General features: G+C 46.6%; 1 protein-coding gene across 3 annotated transcripts in view; it reads left to right on the forward strand.

Moving 5' to 3' along the window:
• The first annotated feature begins 518 nt into the window (after positions 1-518).
• Positions 519-17,634, forward strand: part of TSNARE1 (t-SNARE domain containing 1) — a 130,645-nt gene continuing 113,529 nt past the window's right edge. For all 3 annotated transcript variants that reach the window (XM_060195914.1, XM_060195913.1, XM_060195915.1), the window contains exon 1: positions 519-642. In XM_060195914.1, coding sequence (XP_060051897.1) covers positions 555-642 — 88 coding nt within the window. In that variant the 5' untranslated portion in view covers positions 519-554. The remainder of the gene's footprint in view (positions 643-17,634) is intronic.

Here is a 17,634-nt window from a genome sequence, read left to right on the forward strand (position 1 = left end):
CTCCTTCCTCTGCAGGCGACTTGTGGAAGGAGCTGGGCCAGGACTATTCTCTGTGTGTTTCTCATCGCCACCGTGTTACTCTGTGCACCTCGTGTATGACCGCCCTTTCCCTCTTACAGTGGCCCGAGAGGCGGGTTCCTCCCACTTCACTCAGGGATGGAGACACAGAGAGGCCCTGGGTACAGAGACCCTGTAGGTGGCTTGAGCCCTGGTGCAGAGCTGGGGAACTGAGACACACACTTAGTCTGGTGGGGCCCCACTGCCGAAGACCCCAGGCAAGGGATAGGCTTACTTGGGGGAAAACAAAGGAAACCGGGGTTCCTTATTGAACTGCTTTAGAGGGGTCCCCGTGGGGAAGGGCTATGATCTCTGGCTTCATGCCAGGGGCCATGGAAGAGGCTGTGAGGACCTTGAGCTGAGGGTCTTCTGGGATGAGTGTCGGGCAAGTGTGGCCCAGGGCACTGGGCCCTGAACGCCAACCGCTTTCCTCTCTGATGTCTGCTCTGTGTCCCTTTCAGCTCTGTGAAAAGGTGGCAGCCCAGCCGTCTAAGAAGATGTCCTACGGATCCATCACTGGCAGTCGTGGCCTGGCATGCCGTGGCCCTTTTGGGGGACATTCAAGACAAGGCTACCAGCCCCTAGGTAATCATGACGAATGCTGGCTTGCAGTGGGCAGCTGCTTTTCTGTGTCATGTTAGCAGCCATCTTGGACCAGTGCTGCCTGTGACCAAGTTGACCCTGCCTGGAGAGGGGCAGGGCTGTTGGCTTGGGGCTGGTTTGACGCCACGGGGGCACAGAGTGGAGACTGCCTGCTGGGGGCTGAACTAGGTGCCCGTGATTTGATCCGGTGCAGGGCCTGCACTTAGCAGGTGCCCTGAGCTGGTCCGGGAGCCCTCTGGGCACTGCTAGAGTGTGGTGGAGAGGTGAGTCAGCTGGTTTTCCTGATGAAGTGTGGGGTGAGTATTGTTTTCATGTGGCACAGAGGAGAAACTGAGTCACAGGGTTGTTAAAGACTCCCCCAGAGCTGTGCAGCTGGCCAAGTGCATGTCTTCAGGGTCTTTCTGGATGGATAACCCCACTGTGTCCGCCTCCCTGGGCTGTGTTTGCTCCCTCTGTGCCCTGCATGGCCTCTGACTACTGCGGCTCCCTCCTGCTCTCACTGCCTCACCCAGCCCCCTCTGCCTTGTGAGACCCATCTTGGCCTGAGTTTTCCGGCCTGGCACTCAGCTTTTGGGTCTGGGAGTGGGGAGGGGATGACATTTGGTACCACTCAGCTCTTTGCAGCAGGCAAGTCTTACTCAGGGCCTGGCACCCCAGGGTGCAGCTGGGTAGGTGACAGGCCCAGCAGCCTTGCTGGGCTCCATGGCTGCCCCCAGCAGAGTCATGGCCTGTGCTCAGGGACCCCACAGGAAGGGCCTGAGTCCATGTGCTCCCCTCCTTTTACGCCATCATGAGTCACACTGCCACTTTCTGGGGCCCTGCTGGGCCTTGGCTCCAGGACGCAGAGTTGCCTGAGCCCCAGACACAGCCCTCCAGGATAGCCTGTCCCTGCCGCTTTCCCTCCCTCCCTCCTCCCCTCCCTCCCTTCCTTCTTTCCTTCTTTCCTTCCTTCCTCTCTCTTCCTTTCCTTCCTCCCTTCTTTCTTTATTATTTCTCCCTTTCTTTCTTTCTTTCTTTTTTATTGTGGGATGTCTTCCTCTCCCTCTCTCTCTCTTTTGTGGGTTATCACTGGGGCTTGGTGCCTGCACGATGAATCCTCTGCTCCCAGTGGCCATATTTTTTCCTATTTTTTTTATTTGACAACACAGAGAGAAATTGAGAAGGGAGGTGAGATAAAGAGGGGGAAAGAAAGATAGACACCTGCAGACCTGCTTCATTGCTCATGAAGCATTCCCTCTGCAGGTGAGGAGTAGGTGCTCAAACCTGGGTCCTTACGCTTAGTACTATGTGCACTTAACCGGGTGCCCCACTGCTCGTCCCCTCCTCTCCCCATCTCTCTCTTTTCTTTCAGCTGGGATGGTGGTGTGACACTGGGCCTGTGCTCCACCAACCACGCCCCCTCTTTTTTGGGGGGGGGCACAATTCCAGGTAGGTCCTCAGGTAGCAGGCTGGGGAGTGCAGGTGAGAATGGTTGGGAGAAGTTGGATAGGTCAGGGCTTATGGGCATCCCTGATGAGAACCCATGTGAGCTGGGCGTAGGTGAGGGCTGGCTCAGGTCTGGTTGACCACTGTCCTGGCCACATGTGAACGCCCTGTGCAGAGGACTTCATCGGGCTAGAATCAGCATCATGTGTCATTCTCTGAAATCACACACACACACACACACACACACACACACACACACACACACACACACCTTCTCTTTTCCCCTTCTTTCCTATCTCTCTCTCTGTTTCTCTCTCTCATTGGATCAAGGTTATCACTGGGGCTTTGTGCCAGCAGTATGAATCCACTTCTCCTGGAGGATGGGGAGATAGAGGGACAGAGAAAGATAGACACCTGGAGACTTGCTTCACTGCTTGTGAAGTGGACCCCGCGCAGGTGGGGAGCTGGGGGCTCAAACCTAGGTAGGTACTTGAGCATGGTGCTTAACTGGCTGCTCCAAGGCCCTGCCCTCATCCTCCCTCCCTCCCTCCCTCCCTCTCTCTCTCTCTTTCTCCCCCATTCTCTTCAATGAGGCTTTCTTGCTCCAGGTCAACTTTTTCAGATAGAGAATCGCAGAGACAGAGACAGAGGGAAAGAGAGCAAAGCCTGACAGTGTGCCCAGCGCAGCAGGGACCACACTCAAACATGGGCCACTTGCTTGGCAGTGAAATCATCTCCTAAGAGTCTCTGGATAGCACTGCCCCATTTAAAAAGAAAAGGATTTTTGTTTGTTTATTGATTGATTTATCTATAATGAAAAAGAGAGAGTGCAAGAGCAGGTAGAGGACCAGATCATAGCTCAGTGCTGGGAGAAAGAAGGCGGAGCCAGGAGTGAAAGCTGGAGTTTCAGGTAGACTAGTTGGTGCTCTAGCAGTCTGAGCTATCTCCTGGCACCAAGACCCAGTGATAATCCTGGTGGCAATTAAAAAAAAAAAGTAGGAATGTGAGTGAGTGTGTGTGTGTGTGTGTGTGTGTGTGTGTGTGTGAGCTTACTCGCCCAGGCTGAAAGCTGACACAGACTCCCAGGGCTGCTGGGCCTTTCCCAGAGTGCCCCGAGTGCACTGGACATTCCCCTGCCCACTCCCTGGCTTGCCCTTGCCCAGATTCACTCTCCGGTCCCCGGGCCCTTCACCATGGGTTTGGCATGCCTCTGAGACTGGCCTGGAGGGCCCTATGCTTTGGGTGGCTCTGCAGCTCTCTGCTCTGTCCCTGTGTTGCCCCCTCGCAGGTCTGGCCTGCGTGTGCACAGCCTGCACCAAGGACAGGACATGCCTTGGGGAAAGCTGTCTCAAATGTTCCAAGAGCCTGCTGGCCGTGGGTCTCTCTCACACAAGTAGGGGTTGGCTTCAGGTTGTGTGTGTCTGGGGTGTAGTTAGCATCGTGAGAACTCTGTGCGCACAACTGGGGTTGGGATGGTGTCTACCCACGGAGGTGAATCAGCTGGGCTTCCTGGTGAAGGTGTTCACAGAGGAGAAACTGCATCTCAGGTGGTCAGGATACTGCTCAGAGCTCTGCAGCCAGCCATGCATCTCTGTTCTCTTCCATCTCTGCTCTCTCCTGCGCCTCTGCTCTCTGCTTAGAGTGTTTCTCAGCACTGGCTGGTGTGGAGCACGCACTACTGTTCTGGTGGGCGTGGGGCGGCCTCCTCACATTTTATTTCCTCTTCTTCAGTAATGGATGGGATTGATCTTCTTGGTGCCTTTGCTGTGCTTTGGGGTCTCTCCTTGGCTGCCTCTGTTAATTTTTCTCCCGGGGCTGTCTTGTTCACATTGATTGGCCTGGGCTGCTGATGTCCACCGGAAACAAGCTTTTGTCAGGTGGGCCGTGTTTCCTCCGGTTGGGGCTCGCTGTTGATGAAGAGGCCTGAGGATGAGCAGAATTCTTGATAACAGTTCACTGAATCACCAACCCTTTTGGCTGAGGTCTGCCCTTTTTCTGTTCAGAGGGTGGTAATGATTTTACATTTTCTTTCCCTAAAGTCTATGTGATTTGCTTCTCATCTGAGTCTTTTGATCACCTGGAATTGATTTCGGTGTATGGGATGAGGTGGGGTGGGGGTGGTGCATTGTCATTTTTCTCTATTTGAATAACAACCAATTGCCCTAGGATGACTGCAAACCCCATCCAGATCTGCAGGGCTGGTTCTGTGACTTAAAAAAGTTTTTGAGGGAGTCAGGCGGTAGTGCAGCAGGTTAAGCACACATGGAGCAAAGCGCAAGGACCGGCCTAAGAATTGCGGTTCGAGCCCCAGCTCCCCACCTGCAGGGGAGTCGCTTCACAGGGGGTGAAGCAGCTCTGTAGGTGTCTATCTTTCTCTCCCCTCTCTGTCTTCCCCTCCTCTCTCCATTTCTCTCTGTCCTATCTAAGAACGACAACATCAATAACAACAAGGGCAACAAAAGGGAAAATAAATATTAAAAAAAGTTTTTGAGCATGGTGGTGCACTTGGTTGAGTGCACATGTTACAGCGTGCAAGGGGCCGGGTTGGAGCCACTGGTTCTCAGACCTGCAGGGGGAAAGCTTTGTGAGTGGTAAAGCAGCGTTGCAGGTGTCTCTCTGTCTCTCGTCCTCTCTAGTTTTCCCTTCCCTTTTGATTCATGGCTGTCTCTCTATACAATAAATAAATAAAGATAATAAAAAATGTTTTCATATAGGTTCTCTGGGTCAATTTATGTATCTCTACATGGATCCATCTTAAGTTTTATAGTTGTTGTGATCTTTGATATATTGTAGGCCACATTGTTGTACTTGTTTTTCAGTGTCCTGGGTATTTGGGGCTTTCTGTTGTTAAATGTATCTTTTAGAATTCCCCTGTCATACTCTGAGTTTTGACTGAAATTGCTTTGTAACTCCCTTGTTCCTGTGTGAAAACTTGTGTCTTTATCATTTTGTCTTTCCCATTTATGTTACAGCTTTCTACATATTGGCCCTTCTTTCTTTCTTCCTTCCTTTCTTTCTTTCTTCCTTCCTTTCTTTCTTTCTTTCTTTCTTTCTTTCTTTCTTTCTTTCTTTCTTTCTTTCTAAATTTCTTTATTGGGGGGTTGATGTTTTATATTAGACAGTAAATACAATCGTTTGTACATGCATAAAATTTCTCAGTTTTTCCACATAACAGTACAACACACACTAAGTCCTCTGTCATCCTTTTTGGGCCTGTACTCTCCCCCCACCCCCACCCCAGAGTCTTTTACTTTGGTGCAATACACCAACTCCAGTTCAGGTTCTACTTGTGTTTTCTCTTCTGATCTTGTTTTTCAAATTCTGCCTGAGAGTGAGATCGTTCATCCCATATTCATCTGTCTGTTTCTTTTTTTTTTTTAATTTTTTTTTATTGGGGAATTAATATTTTACATTCGACAGTAAATACAATAATTTGTACATGTATAACATTTCCCAGTTTTCCATATAACAATACAAACCCCACTAGGTCCTCTGTCATCCTTCTTGGACCTGTATTCTCCACCCCCCCACCCACCCCAGAGTCTTTTACTTTGGTGCAATACGCCAATTCCAGTTCAGGTTCTACTTGTGTTTCTCTCCTGATCTTGTTTTTCAACTTCTGCCTGAGAGTGAGATCATCCTGTATTCATCCTTCTGTTTCTGACTTATTTCACTTAACATGATTTCTTAAGCTCCATCCAAGATGGGCTGAAAACGGTGAAGTCACTGTTTTTAATAACTGAGTAGTATTCCATTGTGTATATAAACCACAACTTGCTCAGCCACTCATCTGTTGTTGGACACCTGGGTAGCTTCCAGGTTTTGGCTATTACAAATTGTGCTGCTAAGAACATATGTGTGCACAGATCTTTTTGGATGGGTGTGTTGGGTTCTTTAGGATATATCCCTAGGAGAGGAATTGCAGGATCATAGGGTAGGTCCATTTCTAGCCTTCTGAGAGTTCTCCAGACCGCTCTCCACAGGGGTTAGACAAATTTACATTCCACCAGCAGTGCAGGAGGGTTCCTTTGACCCCACAATCTCTTCAGCATTTGTTTACACTACCTTTTCTGATGTATGACATTCTCACAGGAGTGAAGTTGTATCTCATTGTTGTCTTTATTTGCATTTCTCTGAAAATCAAAAGACTTGTAGCATTTTTTTCATGTGTTTCTTAGCCTTTTGGATTTCTTCTGTGGTGAATATTCTGTCCATGTTCTCTCCCCACTTTTGGATGGGGTTATTTGTTTTTTTGTGGTTGAGTTTGGCAAGCTCTTTATATATTTTGGTTATTAGCCTCTTGTCTGATGTATGTCATGTAAAGATCTCCCATTCTGTGAGGGGTCTCTTGGTTTGGGTAGTAGTTTCTTTTGCTATGCAGAAGCTTTTTAATTTGATGTAATCCCATAGTTTATGCTTGCCTTAGTCTTCTTTGTAATTGGATTCATTTCATTGAAGATGTCTTTAAAATTTATGTGGAAAAGAGTTCTGCCAATGTTTTCCTCTAAGTATCTGATAGTTTCTGGTCTAAGATCGAAGTCCTTGATCCGCTTGGAATTTACTTTTGTCTTTGGTGAAATACAGTGGTTCACTTTCATTCTTCTGCATGTTTCAAGCCATTTTTTTTCCAACACCATTTGTTGAAGAGACTCTGCTTTCCCCAGTTAATAGTCTGGGCACCTTTGTTGAAGTTCCCTGGTTTAACTATTCAATATAGTATGTTATGAGGTCCCTCTCAGCACTTTTCAAATTACTGATCACTCTTGTCAGGATTGACTTGTGTCTAAGTAAGGTACTTAAAGAGTTCATAGTTGTGGAAATTAACAGTTGTTTCAATATTATTTCAATCCCTGAGTTGGAGCACAGTGGTTGTTAAAACTTCTTTTGTTCTTTTTCTTCCTTGTAGGCTATGGGAGCCTGAGGGCTTTTTACCTGTAAGTAGGCTTCTTAGCTTAATCACTCACTCCTGACTAAGAGTTAAAGCAGGGTGGGGGAAAGATAGCACAGTGGTTATGCAAAGAGACTCTCACACCCCAAGGGTCCAAAGCTTCAGGCTCAATTCAGCTTCTTTGTCAAACCGGGCAGCACTGCTGGGCCCTGTGAGTTTCTAAACAAGTTCTGTTTATAGCCTGTAGGTCTGAGGCAATTACTCACTGTGTTCTCATCAGGTGAACAATGTAGAAAGGCTCCCACTATAAAGCCCCACTGCTAGGCCACCAAGGTGTAGCTCTTCTCCTGAGTTTCCTGGTCAGTTCTCTGTTCCCAGATGTCAGCACAGGGCCTCCCTCCTGCTGCTCCAGCCTCTGAGGGCAGTAGCGGTGGAGACTCACAGTTGCATTTGGTGAGTCTTAGGGGAGTTTTCTCCTCCCTTTAGCAGTCTTTTTGTTGGTAAAGCAGACTGGAGTTGGTGCCTCAACTGGTAAACTGCCGGACTGTCACCAGCTGCTCAATCTCTCCCTGTTTACGAGCCACATGTGTTTGTACTCACTGGTGATTTGGTGGCTTCCTGAAGTTGTTCTAGTCCTGCCTTGTTGTGGTCCCAGGTGGTCCGTCTCCTTTGGTCTTCCTAGTTGACCGGGCAGAGGAGAGGAGAGAAACACAGCTGCTGCTGTTCTGTAGCCCTGCCTCCGGAAGTCTCTGGACCTTCTTTCTTTAATTTTTTCCCCTTCTTTTTGTCAACCAAGGTTATTAGTTATTGCTGGGCCTTTGTGCTTGTATGTGGCTCCTCTGTTCCTGGCAGCCATTTTTTTTTTTTTTACTTATTATTTTTTTAATGACAGAGACAGAGAAATAGAGGAGAGAGGTGGGGAAGAGAGAGATAGAAAGAGAAAGAGGGAGAGAGAGATACTTGCAGTACAGCTCTACAGCTCATGATGCTTCCATCCTGCCGATGGGGAATCCAGTGGAGCTTCTTTAATGTCTTTCAGTAAAGTTTTATCTTATTCTCGATGATCTTGCATACTGAGGGCCGGGTGGTGGCGCACTGGGTTAAGTGCACATAGTATGAAGCACAAAGACCCATGCAAGTATCCTGGTTCGAGCTCCCAGCTTGCACCACCAGTGAAGTGGGCCTGCAGGTGTCTATCATTCTCTCCCCCTTCCATCTCTATTTTTCTCTGTCCTATCCAATAAAATGGACAAAAAAAAAAAGGCCACCAGGAGCCCTTTGTCCATCTTTTATTAACTTTATTTTAAGAAAATAAAAAGCAACATTATTTGCTGTGAGTGTAAACTGTCCTATCCTATTAGTACACATTCACAGTCTTTGTTACTGGTGCCTTCACACACAATTGGATATATATTTTTAATATAAAAATTTTTAAATTTATTATTGAATAGAGACATAGAGAAATTGGAAAGGTAGGAGGAGATATGGAGAGAGAAAGAGACAGACATCTTTTGCCCTGCTTCACCGATCATGAAGCTTTTCCCCTCCAGGTGTGGACCAGGGGCTTGAACCTGGGTCCTTATACACTGTAATGTGTGTGCTTAACCAGGTGGCCAATACCTGGCCTCCAGTTGGAGTATATGTATATGTATATGTATATGTATATGTATATGTATATGTATATGTATATGTATATGTATATGTATATGTATATGTATATGTATATGTATATGTATATGTATATGTATATATATATGTGTTAAAGTGAAGTCCAGAGATTGTATTTAACTGCTAGATGTTTCATCATTTTTTTTAGGGGAGTTTCAGACAGAGAAGCAAAGAGGAGTGTTGTGAGCACAGGGCAGGCTCACGGCTTCATCCGTTGTAGGTCAGGGCCAGGCCAATCTTTGGTGCCCTGGTGGCTGTGTACTGTGTCACCTGGAAGTTAAGTTACAGACACCAGCACATCCTACTGTAATGTTGGCCCCATGTAGCAGCACTGCAGTGGGATTCTAAGTCCAAGAAGCCTCCTCCCCACCTCCACCCTGACCCTGCAGAGCTTCCCAATGGACTGCAGGCGGCACTGTCCCCACAGTGGGTCCTTTGTAGCAAGACCCAGGCAGGTCCTCGGGGTGCAGTCCACTGTCACTGCCTGTTTGCCCCCATTCATCTCCAGGCTCACCTCCCTCCTTTTCATTTTTCATTCCTTGAAGTGTTTCTGGGAGAAACCAGGTTTTCCCTATGCAGAATAAATTGACTGTGTCCACTGGCTTTCTGTTTTGCCACTGTGCTGAACTCAGCTTGACTAATTGCAGTGCTTTGTGGAATCTTGAGTTCTCTGTGGAGATCATCAGTTGCCAGTACCAACTTTTATGCCATTTTTTTCCCATTGTGTCTTCCTGTTGTTTCCTATTTCTTTTCTCCTTTTCCTTTTCCTTCTCCTCCTTCTTCCTCTTCCTCCTCCTCTTCCTCCTCCTCCTCTTCTTCTTCCTCCTCCTCTTCCTCCTCCTCCTCCTCTTCTTCTTCCTCCTTCTCCTCCTCTTCTTCTTTCTCCTCCTCCTCCTCCTCTTCTTCTTTCTCCTCCTCCTCCTCTTCTTCTTCCTCCTCCTCCTCTTCTTCTTTCTCCTCCTCCTCCTCTTCTTCTTCCTCCTCCTCCTCTTCTTCTTTCTCCTCTTCCTTCTCCTCCTCTTCTTCTTCCTCCTCCTCCTCCTCCTCCTCCTTCTTCTTTTTGCCTCCAGGGTTATTGCTACACTGCACTATGAATTCACTGCTCCCGGAGGCTACTATTTTTTCCCTTTTGTTGCCCTTGTTGTTTATTGTTGTTGTTATTATTATTTGCTGTGGTTGTTGTTGGATAGGACAGAGAGAAATGGAGAGAGGAGGGGAAGACAGAGAGGAGGAGAGAAAGATAGACACCTGCAGACCTGCTTCATCACTTGTGGAACTACCTCCCTTCAGGCAGGGAGCTGGGAGGCTTGAACTGGGATCCTTATACTGGTCCTTGCGCTTTGCACCTTGTGTGCTTAACCTGCCGCACTACTGCCCGGCTCCATTATTTCTTATTTCTTGGGGAGATGACTGGAACCTCTAGTCCCTACAGAACGGAAGGAAGTGAGTATTATCTTCTATATGAGATTTTAGAAGAGGAGAATATATCTTTGTTGTATGTTTATGCGATTCTGCTGTGAAACTATCTGGCCCTAACATTTTCTCGAGAAGCTGTTTTAACTACCAGTGAATTTCTACAGTTGTAAAAACCACCCAGGCTCTCTATTTCTTCTTGGGTCAGCTCTGCGACTTTACATTTTCCGGGAATGCTCCTATCTTCGGGTCCTCAAATGTACTGGAATTTGAATAGGTAGGTTCTTGTCCAGGATAACACTGGGGCAGGATCCCAGTATAGATAACAGCACACAGAAGTGGAAGCCAGCTTCTCTGGTTTAAACCCTGCCTGGCCTGGGCTGAGCTTCTATGTGCCCAAAGGCCTGGGAGTGGAATGAGCAGAGAATGCCAAAACCCTGGTTTCTTTCAAAGACCGGACGTGGTTGCAGGTGAACCCTGGACCAGTCACATTCACAGTCAGTGCTCCACAGGTTGGTGGTCATGGGCGGCCGTTGTCTTATTGATGCTGCCATATCTGAATTACATCTTCCTCTCTGTTGCTGAAGTCGTTCGTATTTTCCTTCCTACTGTTTATTGAATGAGAGAGATCCGTCACTGCGGCAGATTTGATACTGGGGTTCAAACTGGCGAGCCCATGCAAACAAGGCCAGCACTCTACCCACTGTGTCACCACTGGGGTTGCTAAAGTTCTTCAGATTTTATTCTTTTCTTATCACTATTGATGAAAATTGGGCAAGTTTATAAACCTCTTCAAAGTACTGACTTCTGTGTTCCTTTTTGTTGCACATTAATTTCCAATCTCTTAAACATTTAAAAATTTTATTATATTTACTTATTTATTGGACAGAGACAGAAATCAAGAGGGAAAGGGGTGATAGAGAAGGAGAGAGACAGAGAGACACCTGCAGCCCTGCTTCCTCACTCACAAAGCTTTCCACCTGCAGGTGGGGACCGGGGACTCGAACCCAGGTCCTTGCGCATTGTGACATGTGCACTCAACCAGGTGCACCACCATCCCGCCCTGTAATTCTCAATCTTTAGTAGTGATTTCTGTTCACATTTTTAAAAAAAATTCTTTTCCTCCTTCTTCAATTATTAATGCTAATTTTCTAACTCTTAGTTGAATATTTACCTGATTTATACTCAACTGTTATTTTCTAATAAAAGCATTTAAGATTATAAATACCCAATTAGTCCCTAGTTCACAATAACACATTTCTATTAATGTCTAATCGTAATTTTTTATCTTATTTTCATTGTGATTTCTTCTTTCATCCAGGCTTTATTTAGAATGGCAGTTCAATGATTTCCAAACTCATATTTATTTCTAGTTACCTTTTGAGGATGTTTTTTCTTTCAAATATTTTTTTAAAATCATCTTTATTATTGGACAGAGACAGAGAAATTGAGAGGGGCGGGGGAGGTAGACAGACAGACAGAGAGACACCTGCAGCCCTGCTCCACCACTCATGAAGCTTCCCCCTGCAGGTGGGGCCCGGGGGCTTGAACCCAGGTCCATGAGAGGATGTTTACTTAGCCGGCCAGGAGATAACTTACCCGACAAAACAAGTAATTGGAGTTCGAGCGCTTGGCCACACCTTTGGAGCTTCATGAGCAGTGGCCAGGTGCTGTGGCATCTCTTCCGTGCGTGTGTGTCTGTCTCTCCCTTTTTCTCCCTCTATCACTCACAGGAAAGAAAAATAAGGAGCAGTGGATTTATTTGTACAGGTATAAAACCACAGCAATAACTGTTGGCCAGTAAAGAAAGAAAGAAAATGATTTCTGGGGATCTGGCAGTAGTGCAACAGGTTAAGCGCACATGGTGCAAAGCGCAAGGACCAACGTAAGGATCCCGGTTTGAGCCCCCAGCTCCCCACCTGCAGGGGAGTCGCTTCACAGGCAGTGAAGCAGGTCTGCAGGTGTCTGTCTTTCCCTCCCCATCTCTGTCTTCCCCTCCTCTCTCCATTTCTCTCTGTCCTATCCACAATGAACGACATCATCAACAATAATAACCATAACAAGACTACAACAAGGGCAATGAAAGGGGAGGGAAATGGCCTCCAGGAGCAGTGGATTCATGGTGCAGGCACTGAGCCCCAGCAATAACTCTGGAGGCAAAAAAATTAATAAATTCTTACTCAGTTACATTTCTGTTTGAAAAGAATCTGCGTTGTCCCAATCTGATGACTGTGGGTGAGACTGGGTTGCTTGTAGGGTGACTTAGGTTTTCTTTTCTTTTTTACATTTTATATGAAAGAGAGAGAGACAGAACGAGAAAGAGAGGAGAGAGGGGTGGGGGAAGGAAGCACTGCTCAATTCCGGTTATGGGAACTCAGAGCCTCAAGCCTCAGGCATGAATAGCTTGCTGTCATCACAGTCTGACTCTGGTTCTCTGTCCTCCTCTCTGCTTCAGATGACCAAGAGGGCTCCTCAGGGAGGCAGGGTGACTGATGCTATCACGTGGGGCATCTGACATCCGCAGTGCCTACTGCACCCAGAGTCGTAGGGACATAATCACCCTACAGGCAACACAGCACTCTGGGCAGATGCTTCGTCTTAAAACTCCATTCCAAATGTGGCAAAAGGCTGGCTATTGACACACAAAGGACTCACATCCATAATAAGAAAATGCTGATGCTGTCACAGAAATAGACAGTCTGTGTGAACCAGATAGGAAGCATGCTGGCTCGCAACTCTTCAAAGTGGTCGGCCCACTGTCCCTGGAGAAATGGATGCTGGGACAGAGGCCACCTCCCATTGCCAGGCAGCCGTGAAACAGCTTATGCAGGGCTGGGTCTCCTGAATCTGCCGTCGCTGCTCTCTCTTGGTCCATCCACATCTCTCCTTCGGCTGTTGGGAAGTCAGTGGAGACTTGGGCAGAGATGACAGCTCCCAGATCTTGTCAGCTGTAGTTCCCTGCCCAACTTAGGTAGACAGTGGTAGGGGATGCTCTGTGCTGGGCTGGGCTGCCATTTTTTTTTTCGCCCAGTTGCTGATTAGATGACCATTCTGGTGCGGACATAGAGAAAGTGCAAAACCTGGAAGCAATCCAGGTGTCCAACAACAGATGAGTGGCTGAGTAAGTTGTAGTATATATGCACAGTGGAATACTACTCAGCTGTTTAAAATGGTGAATTCATGGTCTGGGAAGTGGCGCAGTGGATAAAGTACTTGAATCTCAAGTGTGAGGTCCTGAATTCAAGCCCCAGCAGCACATGTACCAGAGTGATGTCTGGTTCTTTCTCTCTGTCCTCCTATCTTTCTCATCAATAAATAAATAAATCAAAATCTTTAAAAAAATTATGGTAAAAAAAAATGGGAAATTCACCTTGTTCACCTCATCTTGGATGGAGCTTGAAGGAATCATATTAAGTGAGATAAGCCAGAAAGAAAAGGGTGAATATGGGGCGATTTCACTTATAGACAGAAGTTGAAAAATAACAGAAGGGAAAACACAAAGCAGAATTTGGACTGGGTTTGGTGTATCATATCAAAGTAAAAGATTCTGGGGTAGGGTGGGAGTGTTCAGGTCCTGGGACATATGACAGAGGAGGACCTAGGTGGGGGGCGGTGTCAGATTGTTATGTGGAAAACTGAGAAATGTTACACATGTACAAACTACTGTATCTTATTATCAACTGTAAACCAATAACCCCCCAATAAGGGAAAACAAAAAAACAGGCAACATTGTGTGTATAGCTGTTCAGTCATCTGAAGTGACCTTCTGCTCCCAGCCCCTTGCCCAAGCTCCCACTGGTGACAATGACGGTATGTTCATGTTTGCTTCTGGATGCGTTGCCTGCACTTGATTTCGATGGTTTCCTTGTAATTGTCTGAACTTCAACATATTCTGTGACTTGGATTCATTTCTCTTTCTTCTCCACTTTCTCCTCTTCCTCTTCTTCTTCCACATCTTCTTCCTCCTTCTCTTCCCTCTCCTCCTTTTGCTATCAGGATTATCACTGGGGCTCTGAGCCTGCTAAAGGAAATATACTCTTTAAAAAATATATATATGTATATATATATTTATTTATTTTCTCTTTTGTTGCCCTTATTGTTTAACATTGTTGTGGTTATTGATGTTGTTGTTGTTGGATAGGACAGAGAGAAATGGAGAGAGGAGGGGAAGACAGAGGGGGAAGAGAAAGATAGACACCTGCAGACCCGCTTCACCGCCTGTGAAGCGACTCCCCTGCAGGGGGGGGCCGGGGCCTCAAACCCGGATCTTTAGGCTGGTGCTTGCGCTTTGCACCACGTGTGCTTAACCCGCTGCGCCACCGCCCCACTCCCAGGAAATATAGTCTTTAAAATATTTTTATTTGTTATTGGATAAATAATAGATAAAGTTGGGGAGGGGGAGACAAAGAGAGAAAGTGAAAGAGAGACACTTGCAGCTTCACCACTTGTGAAGCTTTCCCCCTGTAGGTGGGGGGACCAGGAGCTTGAATCTGGGTCCTTGTGGACTGTAATGTGTGTGCTTAACCAGGTGCGCCACCACCTGGCCCGTGTACCTGCTGAATGGATCCACTGGTGGATCCAGGTGGCCAGGTTTTCTTTTTATTCCTTTATTGTTTTATTTGATATACAGAAAGAAGTTGAGGAGGGAGGGGGAGATAGACACACGCACATGCACACACGCATGCACACACATACACACACCCACAGCACTGCCTCACTGCTCATGAAGAGCCCCCCCTGCAGGGGGTGGCCAGTGGTTTGAACCAGGGTCTTCAAGCATGACAAAGTGTGTGCTCAGCTGGGTGTGCCAAAACCCAGTTCATTTAAAAATTATCTTTATTTATTTATTGAATGGAGATAGCTAGAAATCAAGAGGGAAGGGGGAGACAGAAGTGGGAGAGAGACAGAGAGACACCTGCAGCCCTGCTTCACCACTTGCTTCTCCTCTGCAGGTGGGGACCCGGTGCTTGAACCTGGGTCCTTTATGCATTGTAACATGTGTTCTCAACCAGGTGGACTACCACCTGGCCCCCCTCCCCAGTTCATTTTTTTTTTTAATGTAACTTTAGGAAATGAACCCAGGATTTTACTTGTCTGTTATACTGCTAAGCATCCTGTCTGGCCCAGTTTTTAAAAATCTTTTAATTAAGTGGGTGGTGGTGGTGGTGGTAACACTTTATAGTGCAGTCATTGACACACGGGTACAATTTTGTTATATACCAGGACCCCAAAGTTCTTTTCTGCCCCTCCCTCCCCTTCCTTCCCTGGAGTCTGTTATTGCGATGCAATACCCCCTGCCTACTTCACCTTTCACTTTGTGTGTTCCTATTCAATAAGTCCGCTGATAAGGGGCATCATTCGGTATTCATCCTCCTCTTTTTGGCTTATCTCAGTTATCATGATGTCTCCAAGTTCCATCCAAGATGATGCAACGGAGATGACTTCATCATTTTTATCAGCTAAGTAGCATTCCATCCTGTATATATTCCGCAGGGGGTTTTGTTGTTGTTGTTGTTGTTTGTTTGTTTGTTTGTTTTTTGCCACTCATCTGATGTTGGACATATGTGTTTCTTTCCAGATCCTGGTGATTACAAATTGTGCTGCTGTGAACATAGGTGTACACAGATCTCTCCTGATAGGTGTTTTTGTTCCCTTCGGGTAAATCCCCAGGAGAGAAATTGCTGGGCCATAGGGTAGGTCGATTTCTAATGTTCTGAGAAATCTCCAGTCTGTTTTCTGTAAGAGTTGGATCAATTTATACTCCAGTGGAGAAGTGTCCCTCTCCCCCAAACTTCTTTCCAATAATTGTACCTACTGTCCTTTCTAATATTTGACATTCCCACAGGTACAAAGTGGCATTTCATTTTTGCCTTTATTTGCATTTCTCTGGTCATCAGTGACTTTGAGCGCCTCCTCATCTGTCTGTTGGCCCTCTGGTTCTCTCCCTCAGTGAAGTTTCTGCCAGTGTGTCACCTCATTTTCTCATGGGGTTGTTTGATGTTATGTTTACTGATCTCTTTATTAATACTTCGGTTATTAGTCCTTCATCTGAAACATATTGTCTAAGGACATTCTCCCACCATGTGGGGTGTTTTTCTATTTGGGTGACGGTGCCCTTTGTTGTGTAGAAGCGTTTCAGTTTGCTGCAGTCCCATTGGTTTATTTTTGTTTTCTTCGCTGTTGGATTTGACTCTTTGAAGGTATTTTTGAAGCATAGATCCTGAAGTGTTCTGCCAGTGTTTTCTTCTATGTAGTTGATGGTTTCTGGTCAAATGTCTATGTCTTTGATCTACTTGGAGATAATATTTATTTATTTATTTATTTATTTATTGCCTCCAGGGTTATTGCAGGGGCTTAGCGCCTGCACTACAAATCCACCCCTCCTGGCGGCAATTTTTCTCCTTTTCTTCCCTATTTTATTGGATAGGACAGAGATAAATTGAGAGGGGAGGGGGGTAGAGAGGGAGAGAGAAAGAGAGACACCTGCAGACCTGCTTCACCACTTGTGAAGTTCGCCCCCTGCAGGCGAGGAGCCGGGGCCCAAGCTGGGCTCCTTGTGCAGGTCCTCACTTGTACTATGTGCGCTTCGCCGGCTGTGACACCACCCTTCACTCACTGAAGTTGGCTTTTGTGCATGGTGATATGTGGTGGTTCATTTTATCTGTTTGCACATTTCAATTCAATTTTTCCAACACCACTTGTTTAAAGCGGGACTCTTCCTTCCCCATTTACTGTTTTGAGACACCTCGTTAAAAATTACTTGTCCATAGGTGTGGGGGCTTATTTCTGAGCTTCCAGTACTATTTCTGGCCCAATATTTTTATTTTATTTTATTTTATTTTATTTTATTTTATTTTATTTTATTTTATTTTATTAAGAGAAAGGAGCAGGGAGAGACAGAGAGAAAAGAGATACTGCCTTACCACTTTACCATCTATGAAGTTCCCTTGGTGCTGTCTATGGAACTCCTGTGTGGTGCCAGGACTTGAACCTAAGGCCTCACATACAGCAGGTCCTGTGCTTTACCAGGTAAGTGCTCCCTGGTCCTGTGACTTGTATTGTTCTATTAATCAGAAACAAATAATAGATGTCCACTGCCAAGTCCAAGGCCATGTGATTCTGGAGGGCAGACAAGTCCCTGTATGGTGTCTGGGAGCCACATAGAGTGAAGTGGGGGCGGGGGTGACTGGATGTTGGTCTTCTTACTCCTTGGGGGAAAGGCTCCAGGGCCCCAGCAAGAGGATGACCATGCCATCATAACCCACTGATTGCATTGTTGCTGTGGTCCCTGTCAGCCATGCTTATATACCATTCAGACCAGCCATCGTTGGGCTGGAGAGCGTCTCTCTGGGGACAGCCCTGTGCAGATGCCAGTGAAGGGGTCCTTCCAGCGAAGGGGTCCTTCCGCAGTTCCACAGCAAACCCATTCAGGAAGAGGGGGAGCCTGACCTGACTCCCCTGCAAGCTGGGCGAGCCCTGAAGGCTCCAGTCAGACCCTCAGACATGTAGAAGGTCCTTTTATTCAGTTCTGGGTCATGTAAGGACCTTCTACCCAAGTACCTCAGTGTGCCTTTCTATCT

Source organism: Erinaceus europaeus, chromosome 8 (genome assembly GCF_950295315.1).
Source record: "Erinaceus europaeus chromosome 8, mEriEur2.1, whole genome shotgun sequence".
Lineage (NCBI taxonomy): Eukaryota > Metazoa > Chordata > Mammalia > Eulipotyphla > Erinaceidae > Erinaceus > Erinaceus europaeus.